The sequence below is a fragment of the Chiloscyllium plagiosum genome, unplaced genomic scaffold (genome assembly GCF_037043375.1).
Source record: "Chiloscyllium plagiosum isolate Xiang-an unplaced genomic scaffold, Cpla_swu_hap1 HiC_scaffold_28, whole genome shotgun sequence".
Lineage (NCBI taxonomy): Eukaryota > Metazoa > Chordata > Chondrichthyes > Orectolobiformes > Hemiscylliidae > Chiloscyllium > Chiloscyllium plagiosum.
This window is the reverse complement of record NW_028270166.1, coordinates 3,110,874-3,128,456: the sequence shown is the minus strand read 5'-3', so window position 1 is coordinate 3,128,456 and position 17,583 is coordinate 3,110,874. Positions and strand designations below refer to the sequence as shown.

At 41.7% G+C, this 17,583-nt stretch overlaps 1 protein-coding gene across 1 annotated transcript in view; it reads right to left on the bottom strand.

Annotated features, from left to right (window-relative positions):
• ell (elongation factor RNA polymerase II) overlaps positions 1-16,501 on the bottom strand; it is a 118,698-nt gene extending 102,197 nt beyond the window's left edge. Inside the window, exons 1-2 of the mRNA XM_087975839.1 lie at positions 16,370-16,501; positions 9,025-9,072 (exon numbers count right to left, since the gene is read on the bottom strand). Coding sequence (XP_087831965.1) covers positions 9,025-9,072; positions 16,370-16,501 — 180 coding nt within the window. The remainder of the gene's footprint in view (positions 1-9,024; positions 9,073-16,369) is intronic.
• Between the last annotated feature and the right edge of the window lie 1,082 nt (positions 16,502-17,583).

Here is a 17,583-nt window from a genome sequence, read left to right as displayed (position 1 = left end):
TTCTCTGGGGAGAAAGTGAGGTCTGCAGACGCTGGAGATCAAAGCTGAAACTTTATTGCTGGAACAGCACAGCAGGTCAGACAGCATCTAGGGAACAGAAGATTCGACGTTTCGGGCACATGCCCTTCTTCAGGAATGAGCAGAGAGTGTTCAGCAGGAGAAGATAAAAGGTAGGGAGGAGGGACTTGGAGGAGGGGCGTTGGAAATGTGATAGGTGGAAAGAGGTCAAGGTGAGGGTGATAGGTCGGAGTAGGGTGGAGGCGGAGAGGTCAAGAAGAAGACTGCAGGTCAGGAAGGCGGTGCCGGGCTGGAGGGATTCGGCTGAGACAAGGTGGGGGGAGGGGGGATGAAGAAACTGGTGAAGTCCAAGTTCATCCCCTGTGGTTGGAGGGTTCCCAGTCGGAAGATAAGACGCTCCTCCTCCGACCGTCGCGTTGTTGTGGTTTGGCGGTGGATGAGTCCAATGACCTGCATATCCTCGGTGGAGTGGGAGGGGGAGTTGAAATGCTGTGCTACAGGGTGATTGGGTTGGTTCGTCCGGGTGGCCCAGAGGTGCTCTCTGAATCGCTCCGCAAGTAGGCGGCCTGTCTCCCCAATATAGAGGAGGCCACACCGGCTGCAGCGGATGCAGTAGATAATGTGGGTGGAGGTGCAGGTGAATCTATTCTCTCCCTAGTTACCCTTTTGTCCTTAATCTATTTGTAAAAACCATTTGGATTCTCCTTAACTCTATTTGGCAAAGCTATGTTCCCTTTTTTGCCTTCCTGATTTCTCTCAAGTATATTCCTACTGCCAATATTCTCTAAGGATTCACTCGATCTCTCCTGTCTATACCCGACATATGCTTCCTTCTTTTTCTTAACCAAACCCTCAATTTCTTTAGTCATCCAGCATTTCCTATACCTATCAGCCTTTCCTTTCACCCCAACAGAAATATTCTGTCTCTGGACTCTCGTTATCTTATTTCTGAAGGCTTCCCATTTTATAGCTGTCCCTTTACCTGCGAACATCTACCCCCAGTCAGCCCCATCTCTTATTACCCACTTACAATTTATATGCTGATGCAAGATTCTTAGCTTCCCTTTGGTTAACTGACATTTGACTTCCATTTTCTCCCTTTGCTAATCTTATTTTCATCATCGGTTTCCTCCTCAACCTATCATTTGATAGAAAAAAATACAGAAATGGTTTGAAAATCTCAGCAGGTCTGGCAGAGGCTATGGAGAGAAAGCAGAGTTAATGTTTGGATCAGGTGATCCTCCTTCAGAACTCAAAACATTAATTCTGCTTTCTCTCCACAGATGCTGCCACACCTGAGGTTTTTCAGAAATGTCTGGTTTCGTTTCTGATTTTCAGCATCTGCAGTTGTTTGGTTTTTTCCCCCCATTATATTTGATTTGGTTGTCAGTTGAAGAATTCACCTGACATGCATCATATATAATGTAACAGCACCAAAAATTATGTATGTTCTCAGTTTTTTCTGGCACATTGCCAGAATACCAAATTTCAAACAATCAGAGCAATTTATACATTAGGAAAAAAGCTAACTATTTGGCAAGAGGACTCTGATTCCTTTCTGCATTCACTGCCTCAGCCAATGGGAATCTCCAGCCTCCCCAAATTCCCAAAAGCACAAGCCTTAAGCACATTCCTTTTTGCAAAGACCAGGTCCATACATATGAATGTATGTGCTGCTAGCCAACATAAATGAGCCATGTTATGAGCTTAACTAATTATCATAAATTATTTGTTAGTGTAGTCATTAGTGCACTCAGGATTGTTCGGCAAATGCAGTCCTATTGCAAAATTACATAACAGCAGGCATGTTTGGGTCTTATAGGCATAGGTTGGTCAAGGAGGTAAAAACAATGACTGCAGATGCTGGAAACCAGATTCTGGATCAGTGGTGCTGGAAGAGCACAGCAATTCAGGCAGCATCCGACGAGCAGCAGGCTGCCTGAACTGCTGTGCTCTTCCAGCACCACTGATCCAGAAACAGGTTGGTCAAGTACAGCTTTTACTCTGAAACCAAGGACATTTAAAGTATAATCCTTGGCATGTAAGGTCTACATACCTGCCACTACACTGGCAGTGCAATCAAGTAACAACACTTGAGTGCATAGATTCAATTTTGTGATTGGGCAGCACTTGCTGAACAATCCTTCTCCTTATGCTATAGTTGTATCAACATAGACTAAAATCCATGCTGCATTTTCATCGATGATGACAACCAAAAAAAACTTGAGGAACATGTTTCTCAGCAATATTAAAGCTCTGTATAACAAAGTGATGGTTTGCTTTGTTTCGTATCATCGCTATAATACTTGAATCCAAGTAATTCTGGTTTTGGTCCTTGTTGTAATTGTTGATACACACCAAGCCTGAACATGAAACATCTTGATCAAGATGTTCCATTAGTTCTCCTGATAGTCTTTGGCTCCACTTGAATCTCCTGTCATCTTACAGAAATTAGATTTCTTCCAATTTAGATGTTCTGTTTTGAATTCTTTCTTCTTCATTACTAGCCAAAACCTCATAATATAAGTCTTTTTTTAAACCACCTTCTGACATTGTATCTGAAAAGTTGGGCAAAGGAAACTAAACTAATTCTCAGCTTTCAAATTTACTGGGTTACTTACTGACACAAAACAGAGTCACTCAGGAAAGCCCAAAGGCAATCTTAAGTCTCATTCAGCTTGATGAAAACTTCGCCAATTGCATCACCCAATAAAGTTTTCACAAAGATCCTAATGCAAATTTTTCTGTAACTTTTTCACCCTTTCAGCATCTTAACAACCACAAGCAAAGAACCCACTAAGCAGGAAAAAAGCTATAATGCAGATCACCAGCACTGCTCAAGAATACAGGCAGATATCAATAATAATAGCACATCAACACCATCATGCTTGAGGGTACACAAAGTCTTGATGGCATGCAAGAATCGGGAATAATTGTTTTTGAGATTAAGACAGTTTTTGGATAAACAGGGCACCAAAGACCTCTCAAACATCTGGGACCAATGGAAGTCTTAGGAAAATGCTGCAGTGGTGGGGTAACAGTCACCACAAAGAAAGATGGCAATAGTTGATTGAGGCCAAAGAGCAACAACAGCTTCTGAAGGAAGCACATTTCGCTCAAGAGTTTTGACCTTTTAACCTCTTTTCACCAGAAGGGCAGAAGTTTGCTATGATACCACAATGTTCAGATGTATTTAAAGGCTTTGAGAGTGAAGGAGTTTATACTAGGTTTCAACAGGAATTCAGATAATCCAAATAAGTAAAAACAACATACATGCCAGGTCGTTGTCAGGTAAATACAGTCTTAAAAAGTCACCTTACTTCAGAGCTGATTAATTTCCAATAAACAGCTCACCTCCTGAACCTACAAAGTCTCTCCACAAGTTAAATCAGAAGTCTGTTGGAACACTAAACAAAAATCAAAAGAACTGTGGATACTGGAAATTTCAAAGAAAAATAGAAATTCTGAGGGACAGGACATACACATATTTGGAAAGGCAAGGACTGATTAAGGATAGTCAACATGGCCTTGTGTGTGGGAAATCGTGTCTTTCTAACCTGATTCAATTTTTTTTGAACAAGTGACAAAGAAGATTGAGGAAGTCAGAGTGGTAGACATTGTCCGTATGGACTTCAGCAAGGTATTCAACAAGGTTCTATAGGGTTGACTGGTTAGCAAGGTTAGATCATGTGGAATCCAGGGAGAGCTAGCCAGTTGAATACAAAATTGGCTTGAAAGACAGAGAGTGGTGGTACAGGGTTGTTTTTTGGACTGGAAGCCTGTGACCAGTGGTATGCTACAAGGATTGGTGCTGGGTCCACTGCTTTTCATCATTTATACAAATGATGGTTATTAAGTTTGCAGATGACACCAAAATTGGAGGGATAATGAAGAGTGAAGGAGGTTATCTCAGAACACATCAGAACCTTCATCAAATGGGTCAATAGACTAAACAGTGGCAGACGGAATTTGCCAGGAATGGAGGGTTTGAGCTTCATGGAGAGACTGAATAGGTTGGGGCTTTTTCCCCCTATAGCGGCGGGAGCTGATGGCTAACCACATAGAGGTTTATTAAAACATGAGGGGCGTGGACAGCATAAATAGCTAAGGTTTCTTTTCCAGTGTAGGGGAGTCCAAAACTAAAGGGCATAGGTTTAAGGTGAGAGGGGTAAGTTTTAAAAGGGATCCAAGGAGCAAATCTTTTACACAGAGGGTGGTGCGTGTATGGAACGAGTTGCCAGAGGTGATGTTGGAGGCTGGTACACTTACAACACTTAAAAGATATCTGGATGGGGACATGAATAGGAAGGGTTTTGAGGGATATGGACCAAATGCTGGCAAATGAAACATCATTTTAGGATATCTGGCAATGTGGAAGAGTTGGACCAAAAGGGTCTGTTTCTGTGCTGTATAACTCCATGACTCTACAAATTGCTGGGAAATCTCAGCAGGTCTGGCAGCATTTGTAGAGAGAAATCATAGTTAACGTTTCGGGTCCAGTGACCCTTCTTCTGATGGCAGTTAAGAAAAGGATGCTTTTTATTGCAGGGGAGGGGTAACTGTAGGTAGAAATGCAGCCCAAAGACAGAGAAAAGAGTTTGACCACAAAAGGAATAGATAAAGAGCAGCCAAGGAGAATGAATAGCTGCTAATGGGGTCTATTAATAGCTGACAAGCTGTATGTGGTAGCAACCCATGTGATGACACGGCCTAATGTATGGGAGTGGGGTTAAGCATAGGAAAAGATGCCTAAGCCTTAAAATTGTTGAACCTGTTACGGTGGCTCAATGGTTAGCATTGCTGCCTCACAGCACCAGGGTCACAGGCTCGATTCCAGCCTCGGCAACTGTCTGTGTGGAGTTTGCGCATTCTCCCCATGTCTGCGTGAGTTTCCTCCGGGTGCTCCAGTTTCCTCCCACAGTCTAAAGATGTGCAGGTCAGGTGAATTGACCACGCTAAATTGCCCATAGTGTTAGGTGCATTAGTCAGAGGGAAATGGGTCTGGGTGGGTTACTCTTCGGAGGGTCAGTATGGACTGGTTGGGCCGAAGGGCCTGTTTGCATGCTGTAGGGAATCTAATCTAATCTAAGTGCTGAAGGCTGCAGAGTTACCAAGATGAAACTAAGATGCTCTTCTTCCAACTTGCGCTGAGCTTCGCTAGAGCACTAAAGCAAGTCCGAGACAGAGATGTTGGCCAGAGAACACATGGTGTGTTCAAGTGGCAGGCAAGTGAAAGCTCAGTCTTTTTTGCAGACAGAACGTAGGTGTTCTGTAAAGCAATCTCTACTTCATTTTCCCAAAGTAGAGGAGACCACATTGTGAGCAGGGAACACAGTAGACTAGATTGAGTGAAGTGCAGGTAAAGCAGTGCTTCATCTTGAATTTGTGTTTTGGGTCTTGGACAGTGAGGGGTGAGGAAGTAAATGGGCAGGTGTTGCACCTTCTGCATTTGCGAAGGAAGGTGCCATGGGAATATGTTGAGAATGAACGATGAGTGAACCAAGGTATTGGGAGGGAGCAGCCCCTGCAAAAGGCTGACAAGGGAGGGGAGGGAACTATTTGTCTGATGGTGGCATCCTGTTGGAGATGATGGCAATGGCAGCTGATAATCCTCTGGATGAGAGATACTAGGAAATTATACTTGAAAACAAGGGGGACTGCTTTGCAGAACACCTACATTGTCTGCAAAAAAAGACCCTGAGCTACCAGTTGCTTGCCATTTCAACACGTTTAGATTAGATTAGATTCCCTACAATGTGGAAACAGGCCCTTTGGTCCAACCAGTCCACACCAGACCTCCGAAAAACAACCCATCCAGACCTGTTTCCCCTCTGACTAATGTACCTAACACTATGGGCAATTTAGCATGGCCAATTCATCTGCCCTGCACACCTTTGGATTGTGGGAGGAAACTGGAGCATCCGGAGGAAGCCCACGCAGACACGGGTATTCCTGATGAAGGGCTTTTGCCCGAAGCGTCGATTTTCCTGCTCCTCGGATGCTGCCTAAACTACTGTGTTTTTCTAGCACCACTCTAATCCAGATTCTGGTTTCCAGCACCTGCAGTCATTGTTTTTACCTACGGTGAGGATGTGCAAACTCCACACAAACAGTAACCCAAGGCTGAATTCGAACCTGGGACTCGGGTGCTGTGAGGCAGCAGTGCTAACAACTGAGCCACAAGTGTTCTCTGGTCAAATCCTCTGAACAAGTAAAGAAACACTAGCCTAGATTGCTGAAGGTGTAAGAACAATCAAGAAGCTAACTACCATCACCACCCAAATTATTGCTTAAGAGTTAGTCACTAAACTGAATATCCACTCTTAATGAGTGTTTTAGTGTAGCAGCAATATGTACAATCAAAAATACACAATTCTTTCCCTGCAATCTACACTCAAGGTAGCAAAGAACAGTCATAGGTTTGGGAATGGAATTGGAATTCCATCTTTACCAAGATGTCATACAAAGCAGAAACTATCCTGACTTGGATATGTATAACCATTCCCTCAACAGAAATATTCTGGACATCCAATGTAACACCATTGTGGGAACACCATCACTACAAGTGCTGCAGGGGTCAGAGCACAAGCTCACCACCAACTTTTCACAGCAATTTTATTTATTTAGGGATACACTCTAGCACCATTGCCCCACGTACTCTCAGGATCCCTTCAAAGCAGAATGCGTTACTTCAGCTCAGGAGGTAAAAATCACCCCAGAACCCAAATATTGAGAGAATGCTGACTAGAACCATGCTTTTAATGAGTTATTAAATAAAGATCACATCAGCATATTCTAACATCTTAGGTAGACATGGTTGGTATCATGCCATCATTTGTGAGGAGTAAAAAATCCTTGAGTGTGGCCACATTCTTCCCCTGAACAATAATATCAAAAAGAACTGCGTACTCTTTTGCATTGTATTTGACACTTGTCTGCATAACAGTTCAGGGCAATTAACTGTGTGAAGCACTTGTGATTTTTTTTTAAAAATGTGATACAGCTCTATATAGATGTATTTTCTAAAATAGCCTGCTGCTTACGTTTACATACCAATAAAACTAGCCATTACAGTTCAGAACTAAATGACACCTCTGATCGAAGTTCATACCTTTTAAGCCTAGATCTGTTGAAGTAATTCTGCTGTGTTGATTGTTGACCAAATGTTCACCTATCCTGAAGGCACTGATCAGTCATTCTCTAGCAATTTACCAAAATGACCATTTGTGAACTATAGTTGTGAGTGATGCAGGATATTCAACCTCAAACAACACAAAGGAAAATCCTATTCTGGCTTCAGGAAGCATGCAATATTTAGTAGACATTACTGGATGGCAATCAGGAGTTGTAACCCAATTAGGAATTCAACTCATCAAATGCCAGGAGGCTCTGACCTGTGTGGTTTAACACTGCGCAAACTGAAGTCCATTCAATTACACAATAGGGGTGCCTGTCACTTTAACAACTGAAAGAGCAAAGGCAGGCTGTGACTGACATTGACAGTGAATTGTATTTGCATGATTAAAACAGTTGAATTTACAGAACCATTAGTAAAATGGGTTAACCTTGCTGATTCATACATCAAAACTGAGAGCTGCATACTTATGTAGACAAGTGGCACTTGCTTCAGTCTATAAATAGCTTTGTGTTCAAGTTTCATATTTCTATAAAAGTGTGAGATAGGATTTTAATAAAAGAACAGAAACCCTGGCCAGTCCATCTGCTTCAATTAATGTCAGGCCATTGGCGTCTACAGATTACGCATGTATCTCCATGGTGCTGTAGCAATCAATCTCAGAGTCATTCCATCACTTCACAACTGCAGCACATTCCAAAATCACCTTTCCTAATTCTTAGTCACCGATTTCAGAACTCACTTTTACAATTGAGAGAGGCAAGCAATAGTTGGAGATGAGAAACAATGTCAACACATCAAATTTGGCATATGAATGGTGGGGGTAGGAAAACGTAAGGGATAAAGTCAAGGACTGATAGTTGACAAATAAATTACTGGAAAAACATGCATAAACACATCCTCAAAACCGGTTTCCTCCCACAGTCCAAAAATGCGCAGGTTAGGTGAATTGGCTATGCTAAATTGCCTGTAGTGTTAGGTGCAGGGATAAAGACTTAACAGAGTGTTCATGGCAGCAACCTGATGACCCCTGGTGAAAGTGCATGTTTCAACATCAGCTATTCATTTTTTCAACGACGTTGGTTAAGAGATAAATATTGGCTCCGGATTGCAGGAAAACTCTACTCCCCCTTCTTTAAATATTGCACATGACCTTGCATGTTAATCACAGACCAAAGCCAACACCTCCAACACCTCAACAGAAAGACAGCATCTCTGATAGTGCTGCACTCCACCAGTACTGCACTATATCCTACTGAATATTAGAATGCTAGTTTTTATTAACTGTTTTCTTGAAAGAATAAGAATACTACATTGACAGGCTCAGATAGGAGGGAAGGCAGACTAAGGGAATAATCGGATCAGCCATCATCTTACTGGATGGCAGACTCAAGGAGCTGAGTGGTCTTCTCCTAATTCATATTTTCAGATTAATCTCAAAGCAGTCATAGTACAATGTGTTTACAATGATTAAAAGATTCAATATTTTAGATAGAAACTATTTCCTCTAAAATGAGTCCAGACCAAGAAGCATAGCCAAAGAAATCAGAGCCTGGTCACTCAGGATTGACATCAGGGAGCACTTCTTCATTTAAATAATATGGAAATCTAGGGACACGCCCCCAAAAGGATGTATAGGTTCAAATAGAAGTTTAAAAACAGTTTTTTCTAGGTAAAAATATTTATTAAGGGTTATGATCTGAAGTAAATAGATGGTGTTGGGATACACACCAGCGGTAATTAAGTAAATGGCAGAAAAACTCGAGGGGCTGAATGGTTTGTGAAGCCATTTCCAAGAACAAAGAAAGAGTCAACTGCGCAAGAAAATGCTTCAAAGGTTCAAACAAAAAACAGAAATTCCAAAGACTTACCCCTTGATTTCCTTCAAAACGAATCCCAGGCTGGCAAGACAGATTGCTCTAAAAAAGAATAGAAGTACAGTTAGGCATTTCAGTACTGGATACATAGCCAGTTACATTATATAGCACGCATCAACCTCTGAAAAAGGTGTTGCTACAGTGTATGGCAAAACTCAGTACCCAGAATACCAGCAGTTTCTAGATGGTGCCATAGCTGGCAGTGATTCAAATGCTATATTAAGAATGGAGAGGCATATGGGAAGTCAGTAGTACATTCAAAGAATGATGCATTGGACTGAAAGAGTTATGTACCAATTGCCCCACTCACTTGCTTTATCCTTAATGCTGCATATTTTTTCTTTTCAAGAATTGATCCACTTTGGTTTTGAATGTTACTATTTAATTAGCTGCCAACACTTTCAAACAGCACATTCCACATCACAACTCTGTAATTAGCTACCTTAAATTTGAGTCCTCTCGTTAGCAACATTCCAGCCTTTAGAAATAGTTTCTCCAATAAACTACCAAAACTATCAAGTTGCCTTGTCTCACCACTCCCAACTAAAAATTGAACATCACCTCTTTCATAAGGTAGAACAGGGCAAAGGAAATTAGTGACAAAAAGGTGCCACAAAACCATACGATACATTACAGTGAAGGAAGATGTTGTGAAACTTGAAAGGGTTCAGAAAAGATTTACAAGGATGTTGCCAGGATTGGAGGATTTGAGCTATCAGGAGAGACTGAACAGGCTGGGGTTGTTTTCCCTGGAGTGTTGGAGGCTGAGGGGTGACCTTATAGAGGTTTACAAAATTATGAGGGGCATGGATAGGATAAATAGGCAAAGTCTTTTCCCTGGGGTCGGGGAGTCCAGAACTAGAGGGCATAGGTTTAGGGTGAGAGGGGAAAGATATAAAAGAGACCTACGGGGCAGCCTTTTTCATGCAGAGGGTGGTACGTGTATGGAATGAGCTGCCAGAGCAAGTGGAGGAGGCTGGTACAATTGCAACATTTTAAGAGGCATTTGGATGGGTATATGAATAGGAAGGGTTTGGAGGGATATGGGTCGTGGGACTAGATTGGGTTGGGATATCTGGTCGGCATGGACGTGTTGGTCCAAAGGGTCTGTTTCCATGCTGTACATCTCTATGACTTCGGGTTAGAGTGCGCCAATATTGCTTTGTCAATTCCAACATGTCTGAACACAGGTGAGTTCTCCAAAACAGCTGAAAACAGTGGAAGCTGCTGCAACTTAACTTCCCACATTCAGTAACAAATGTTATTTGGAGAGTAGTACTTAATGACTTGGATCAAGTTGTGTAACAGGATGCACAGCAAATCAGTACAGCAACATCATACAATCACGGTTTAGTACATGACTCTTGTACCCTTTAAACTTTATAAATTTGAAGCTCTCCTAATAACTCAAAAATGGTTAAAATATTCAACAGCTAAGTTATGCGCCATAGAAAGTCCTGGTTCACTGCTTTGTACCTAGGTAGCCTCATGAATATAGAATGAAGTACAAAATGTTATCATCAGCAACTAATGCCTTGGGTCCAGTGGGGTGGGCACTCTGTTTGAAATAGGAACAATCACTTCTTACAGCAAAGACATGTCATTCTATCAAGCACAGCAGTGTATGGGAGCCTCTGCCCACCTTACTTCACCTCAATTTCTCATACACTTTGAGCATTCCTTTTGTTAGAGCCCTTGCTAACTTTTCACTATTATTGTTTTATTCTTATATAAATTTTGGTTTAGAGCTGTGAACTAGGAACTATGAGCTAAAAATGACTTTTTGGAGTGCTGGTAACAGCTTAAAAGGAAAGATAGACCGAACAAGCTTTTGTAGGGTCATGGAGCTGTACAGCACAGAAACAAACCCTTCAGTCCAACTCGTCCATGCTGACCAGATATTCTAAACTAATCTAGTCCCATTTACCAGCACTTGGCCCATATCCCTCTAACCCCTTCCTATTCATATACCCATCCAGATGCCTTTTAAAATGTTGTAATTGTACCAGCCTCCACCACTTCCTCTGGCAGCTCATTCCATTGTCCCAAAGCATCAGCCTCTGCATAAAAAAGTTGCCCCTTGGATCCCTTTTAAATCTTTTCCCTCTCATTGTAAACCTAGGCACCCCCGCTCTGGACTCCCCACCCTATAGAAAAGACCACATCTATTTATCCTATCCATGAGCCTCATGATTTTACAAACCTCCATAAGGTTACCCCTCAGTCTCCAATGATCCAGGGAGAACAGCCCCAGCCGATAGCTTAAACCTTCCAAACCTGGTAACATCCTTGTAAATCTCCTCCGGACCGTTTCAAGTTTCACAACATCCTTCCGATAGGAGGAAGACCAGAACTGCATACAATATTCCAAAAATGACCCAACCAATGTCGTGTACAGCCGCAACATGACCTCTCAACTCCTGTACTTGATACTCTGACCAATAAAGGAAAATATACCAAACTCCTCCTTCACTATTCTATCTACCTGCGACTTCACTTTGAAGAAACTATGAACCTGCACTCCAAAGTCTCTTCGTTCAGCATTTTTGTTTATTCTAAAGGCCAGGTTAGAAGTTAACTGCGGGTTAGCACCCCATTAAAACTAGTCTGGAGACCCTTCATCATCCCAATGCTAAGAAAGCTCGTGCAACGTGGCTCAATGACTACTGCCTAGTGGCTCTGACCTGCATGATGATGAAATGTGTTTGAGGGCTAGTCATGGTTCACATCAACTCCAGCCTGCCTTGATCCCTTGCAATTTGCCTACCGTCTCAACTGATCCACAGCAGATGCCACCTCCCCTGTTCTATAGTGATCCTTGGAGCATCTCTGTAACAAGGATAAGGACATCAAGCTCCTACTTAATGATACAGTTCCGCCTTCAACACCATAATTCCAACAAACTAATCTCCAAAGACCTTAACTTAGGTTTCTGCACCGCCCTCTGCAACTGGATCTTCAACTTTCCGACCCCCGGACCACAATCAACAAGAAGAGGCAACAATACCTCCTCAGCGCTCTGCAAGGCTGTGTACTCAACCTCTTACTTTACTTCCTACACACCCATGACTGTGCGACCAAATTCTGCCCTCACTCCATCTATAGGTTTGCTGCCGAAACCATTATTGTAGGCTAGATTTCAAATATAATGAGACAGAACACAGGAGGGACAGAGTGTGTTTGGTGGTGTAGTATAAAGATAACAATCGCTCAATGTCAAAGAGTTGATTATTGACTTCAGGAAGCAAGGTGGAGGGCACACCCCTATCTACATCAACAGCACAAAGAGGGAGATGGTCAAGAGCATCAATTCCAAGGAATGATGATCTGTCCTGGTCAACCTATGTTGAAGCTATGGTCAAGAAAGCACAACACCACCTCTACTTCCTCAGTCAGCTAACGAAATTCAGCATGTCGATAAAGATTCTTACCAATCTTTATAGATGCACCATAGAAAGCATTCTATCCGGATGCATCACAGTTTGGTATGGCAACTGCTCTGCCCATGACTGTAAGAAATTAGAGTTGTGAATCCAGCTCAATCATCACACTAGGCAAAAGTGAGGACTGCAGATGCTGGAGATCCTAGACAAGAGTATGGTGCTGGAAAAGCACAGCAGGTCAGGCAGCATCCGAGGAGCAGGAGTGTCGATGTTTCGGGCAAAAACCCTTCATCAGGAAAGGCTTTTGCCCGAAATGTCGACTCTCCTGCTCCTCAGATGCTGCCTGACCTACTGTGCTTTTCCAGCACCACACTCTTAGTCACAACACAAGCTAATCGTCCACCCATTGATTTCATCTATACTTTTGCTGCCTCGGGAAGGCAGCCAACATCATCATACACCCCTCGCACTCTGGTTATAATCTCTTCCAACCACTTTTGTCAGGCAGAAGATACAAAAGCTTAAACATATGTAGCAACAGGTTTAAGAATAGCTTCTTCCCTATGGTTATTAGACTTCTGAATGGACTCCTCAAATTTTAAATTTAATGCTGATCTCGCTCTTTTTCTGCAGCCATAACATTGTACTCTTTGCTCTATTCAGTTACTCTAATGCACTTTGTATGGTATGATCTCCTTGTAATGCATTCAAAACAAAATGTTTCACTGTACCTAGGTACATATGACAATAATAAATTAAATCAAATATCATCACCGAAGAGTAATATGTTTCAAGAGATACTGCACAAACTGGCTATTAGCAAGGTCAGTACCTGGAAATTAGTTCCAGCAAGTCTGGAAAGGACCATATGCTCAAGTAGATGACAGTTGTCGAATTGTAACCAAGACTTTATGGAAAAGAGAGTTGATCTGTCAGGAAGGCCAGAGTTTGAATTGGGTTTTAGACTGTGTTTTCTGTGAGGCGCCTGATGTTGATGCTACAGCATGAACATGTGAAAACTCCCTGTCTAATCTTCCATGAGCAATCCTTAGCAGCTCAGAAAGAAGGAAGTTACAAGTCCTACCACCTTTATCTGAGTGAACTGTAAAAGGTAACCCTGATCGACATCTTCAGAAATTCAACGAAGAAACCATCTATGGCTGTTGAACAATGAATCATCGAAAAAACTTAAGTAATCTGGCCATTTTGTTATTTTATGAATTAACTGCTTGCCTGCCTTTTATGTGAATGGGGCTGAAAACAAAGGTTTTGGGATTAAACCATAGACTGATTAGATTACTTTGGTCTTTAGTTTTACCCTGAAGTTGATATATTGTTAATAAATTGCTAGGTTGTTTAAGATATAAACCAGTGTCTGGAATTGATTATACATAGAGTTTGGAATTAGTTATTCAACTCTGGTTAGGAACCATTGGGGCCAATTTTGATGGTCTTTGAAGGTTTTAATTTTGCTGTGTTGTGAATACACTGGTAGAAAGACTGATTTGGTTTGGCTGTCTGCTTTCCTGTTGTAACACTTCAAATACATGTTTGCTTTTTGTTTCAATCACTTCTTGTGGTAACAGTTTCTACAACCTTGTCAACAAAGCACAACTAAATTTTGTAACTGGTGATCAAATTAAAATCCCTCCCCAACAAGTGAAAGACCAAACTGGAGCCAGGATTGAGAATTGGAACGTGAGAAAGACAAGCCATAAATAAAGGCCTCTAATAAGCAATTTCAGATCAATTTCAGCAATAAGTTGTGACTTCTGGGTTTTCTTTTTCTAAGCTATGCAGTGAGTATGATATGTACCCACAGGACAGGATCAGAAGTTCATTCTAAAGCATCACTGGAGAAACTGAACTTGGGTGGAGCAGGAATTACTAAGACTGAACTCACAAACAGCAACAGTAATAACTAGATTTATTGATGCTTCCCTGGAATTACTGATGGGTGCTGTCATAGGAGCTGAGCAAAAACATTGTGCCCAGTCTTAGATGCAGCACTAGCAGCTTAATTACCAGAGTCAGAAAATTGACTACTTTTGTTGAATCGTGTATGCGACGTGATAGAACCCTCCCTCTTGGCACTATGCATTGCCAACATGGTCTATACATCACTCATCGCACATACTTAAGTTTTAGCGGCACCCATTCCTTAATGCTTTATCCAATTCCTCACCTTCAATCCATCAGTTACAACTCACCCTAGTCAATGTCACCATTGATAAATGCAGAGCATTGATCAGGTGAGTATCCAACTTAATTCACTGAACTATTTTGCATCCCCTGTACAAACATTGCATGTAATTCTCTCTTGGTCCTATTTAAATACTGCATTTCAATCCAAGGAGCCATCATTGAAAAGGAGACTACTGGCTTGCATCAGAATCTTTACGAGATACTGACAGATATGCCATTCATAGTCCACAATAGCAGAGAAGATGCAGCAAACCTATAAAAGATCATGGATTAATAGTACAGGGAACTACAAAAATATGTCGTCAATTTTGAACTCACCCCCAAGCTGCATTAATTCAGGACATGACCACAGCAGTGCAGGCCAAGAAATGCAACATACCTGCTCTCTAAAACAGGATGACAGATACTACATCCATGGCCATAGGACTGCATCTGGGAAACTGACAGCATTAAATCCAGAGTTGCTTGTTCAATTTTTTTTCCCCGCAAAGACATTAAAAACAATCAGTGACAATGGAGATTCCACAGCAGTACCATTTATTTGTTCAAAATAGTTCCTCTCTACGGAAATGATATTGAGTTTCGGCACATTAGAAGATCACCATGGTGATATTGCATTTCTGTCAAATGAGGAATTTTATTTAGTGATAAAGCATGTTTGTGGAATGTGCACAAGACTGAACAGTGACCAGCTTTCAAAACTGACCACTGTCTGTCGAGTTGTTGTGTACTGTAGCCTCTTAATAGAACGTTTTGAGTTGCTAATGATGTTGGATTTTCCAAGTGTCTGGGGAATCCTGGCTCAGTGTACAGGTGTCTTTAAGTTTGGAGAACTTCTATTGGAGATGACATTTTAATGGAAAGTCTGGCTTGTGAACCCAGTGCTGCCCAAATAAAACCAGATACGATGAATGTAATATGAAGTTTATTATACAAAGGCTTTGATAGAATATTGTGCACAGGAGAATAACTGGTTATTGATTTTATTCTCAAAAACTGGGAATACGGATTCTGAGGAATTTCTTGTGGGCATCCATATAGAGACGATGTTAAATCTTATCCTCTCTCAGTCCTTGATAACTGTGGCATTTTGCTTGTCAGTTAGTATATGTTCTACAGTATCTCAACAAAGGTCATTCACTGCTGTTTTTCCAGCCTGATGTTGGGTTTGAGTGGTCTTGCTGAAGTTGTACAATACCCGCTCACTTAACTATCCCGATACTTGGTTCGAGCTGTTGAATAATCTCTATTATATAATGGCTTCAGAAGAACCCACTTGTCAATTAATGAGAATGCCCATTGATTAAGGTTGACAATGATCCTCCCAGATGTTTGAAAATGGCTGAGACCTTCGTATTGATCACTGTGGCAGTCCATCAGTTACACTGTCCTGTCAGTTTACCTCTCCTTTACTACTTCTCCACTGAAAAAAGATCTGCCACCTATTCTAAAATACTGTACAACCCTTTGGTATGGCACCTTATCAAAAGTCCTTTGGAAACATAAAAATACACCCATCGATTACTCTTTATCTGTGCTGAAGTGTGATATAATGGAGCTATTTGACATTATGCTTTTTACTTTCCCTGAATTACTTTTGCTCTTTTTCTTCTTGCTTTTCAGTGTCTGGGGGTGTGGGGAAGAAGAGGAAACAGCTAAGGACTCCTCCACTGAAACGATTGTCCCAGGGATTGGGAGCAGCACCAACATAAGCCAAAACATCAGGTTCTTCGGCATGGTCAACCTAGTACTGGGTTTGAGCCCATTTCAGGACCAGCAGCTTCAGTGGACTCTGGCAGCAGCAACATAGCAAAGGATGGTGACATGGTCTTAGCATCAGCAGCACGGCTCTGGGCCAAGCCTGAGCCTGTACCTGATGGCATTCTGGCTGCAGTATTGTGTGGGGACTCAGCCAAAAGAAAAGGAAATGTCAAGATCACTTCCTCTTGCTTCTATCATGAGTCCTCACTGCCAGGAAAACAGCTACAGTCCATCCTTCAATCTGCAAACACTTGGGTCCCCTGTTTCTTTTATTTCTGCTTCTGTTTTTTGAATAGTAAGATGGTGCCAGAGTATGGCAACTCTGTCCTCCTGTATTCTTGTACCCAAGTAAGTATACATGACAATAAAATCTAAATTAAAAAAAATCTAAATTATGAGGGATTGTGACAGAATAGCCAAGGACTCTATTCTACTTCCAGGAAGGACGGCAATCAGGTGACAAAGATTGAAGTCAATCAATGGAAGAATTCAAGGGTTATTAGGAGAATTTATTTTGTACATTTCAAGAAATGGACTGTTTGAAAGGGAGGTGGATGCAAATTCAATTGAAATTAAATTAATTGAATATATGGAGTGGAAAAATTCATAGGGTAATTGCAAATGAGCAGAGTAACCACTAATTGGATAGCTCATTCAAAAAAGCTGTCTCAGGCACAAGGAACTGAAGTGTATGCTTATCATTCTATGATTCTCTGATCAGTTTGGGATTCCCCACCTGATCACCATCCAGAAATCCCTGTTGGAAGGCACGTGTCGTAGCAAAATGAAACAGAAGGGCTCAGGCATGGTTACATTCCTTAAGTTGAATAGTTTACCACTAGCATTGCCTGGGGGGAGGAGGAGGAGGGGGGAGGAGGGGGGGGGAAGGGGGAGGGGGAGGGGGAGGAGGGGGGAGGGAGCAGTGTGGGATAATCAAATACCAATTTCACCATTGATGTGGTCACTAAGCAGATGTGACAGCAGTGGACCCTGTAGACTTTTCATTTACTGTACCTGGGATTAGTAATTAAAACAGTTGCTTCAAATCCATTGCCTGACAAATCAGATCTCCAAAGTAATGAGCCATCATACATTGGTAACTCTTCACAGCTATGTTTTGCACACTGTATTTTATGCTTTAGCTATTTTTGTAAAATCGAAACTCTAATAGAAATGTCAGTTATAAACGAATCAGCTCCCAACC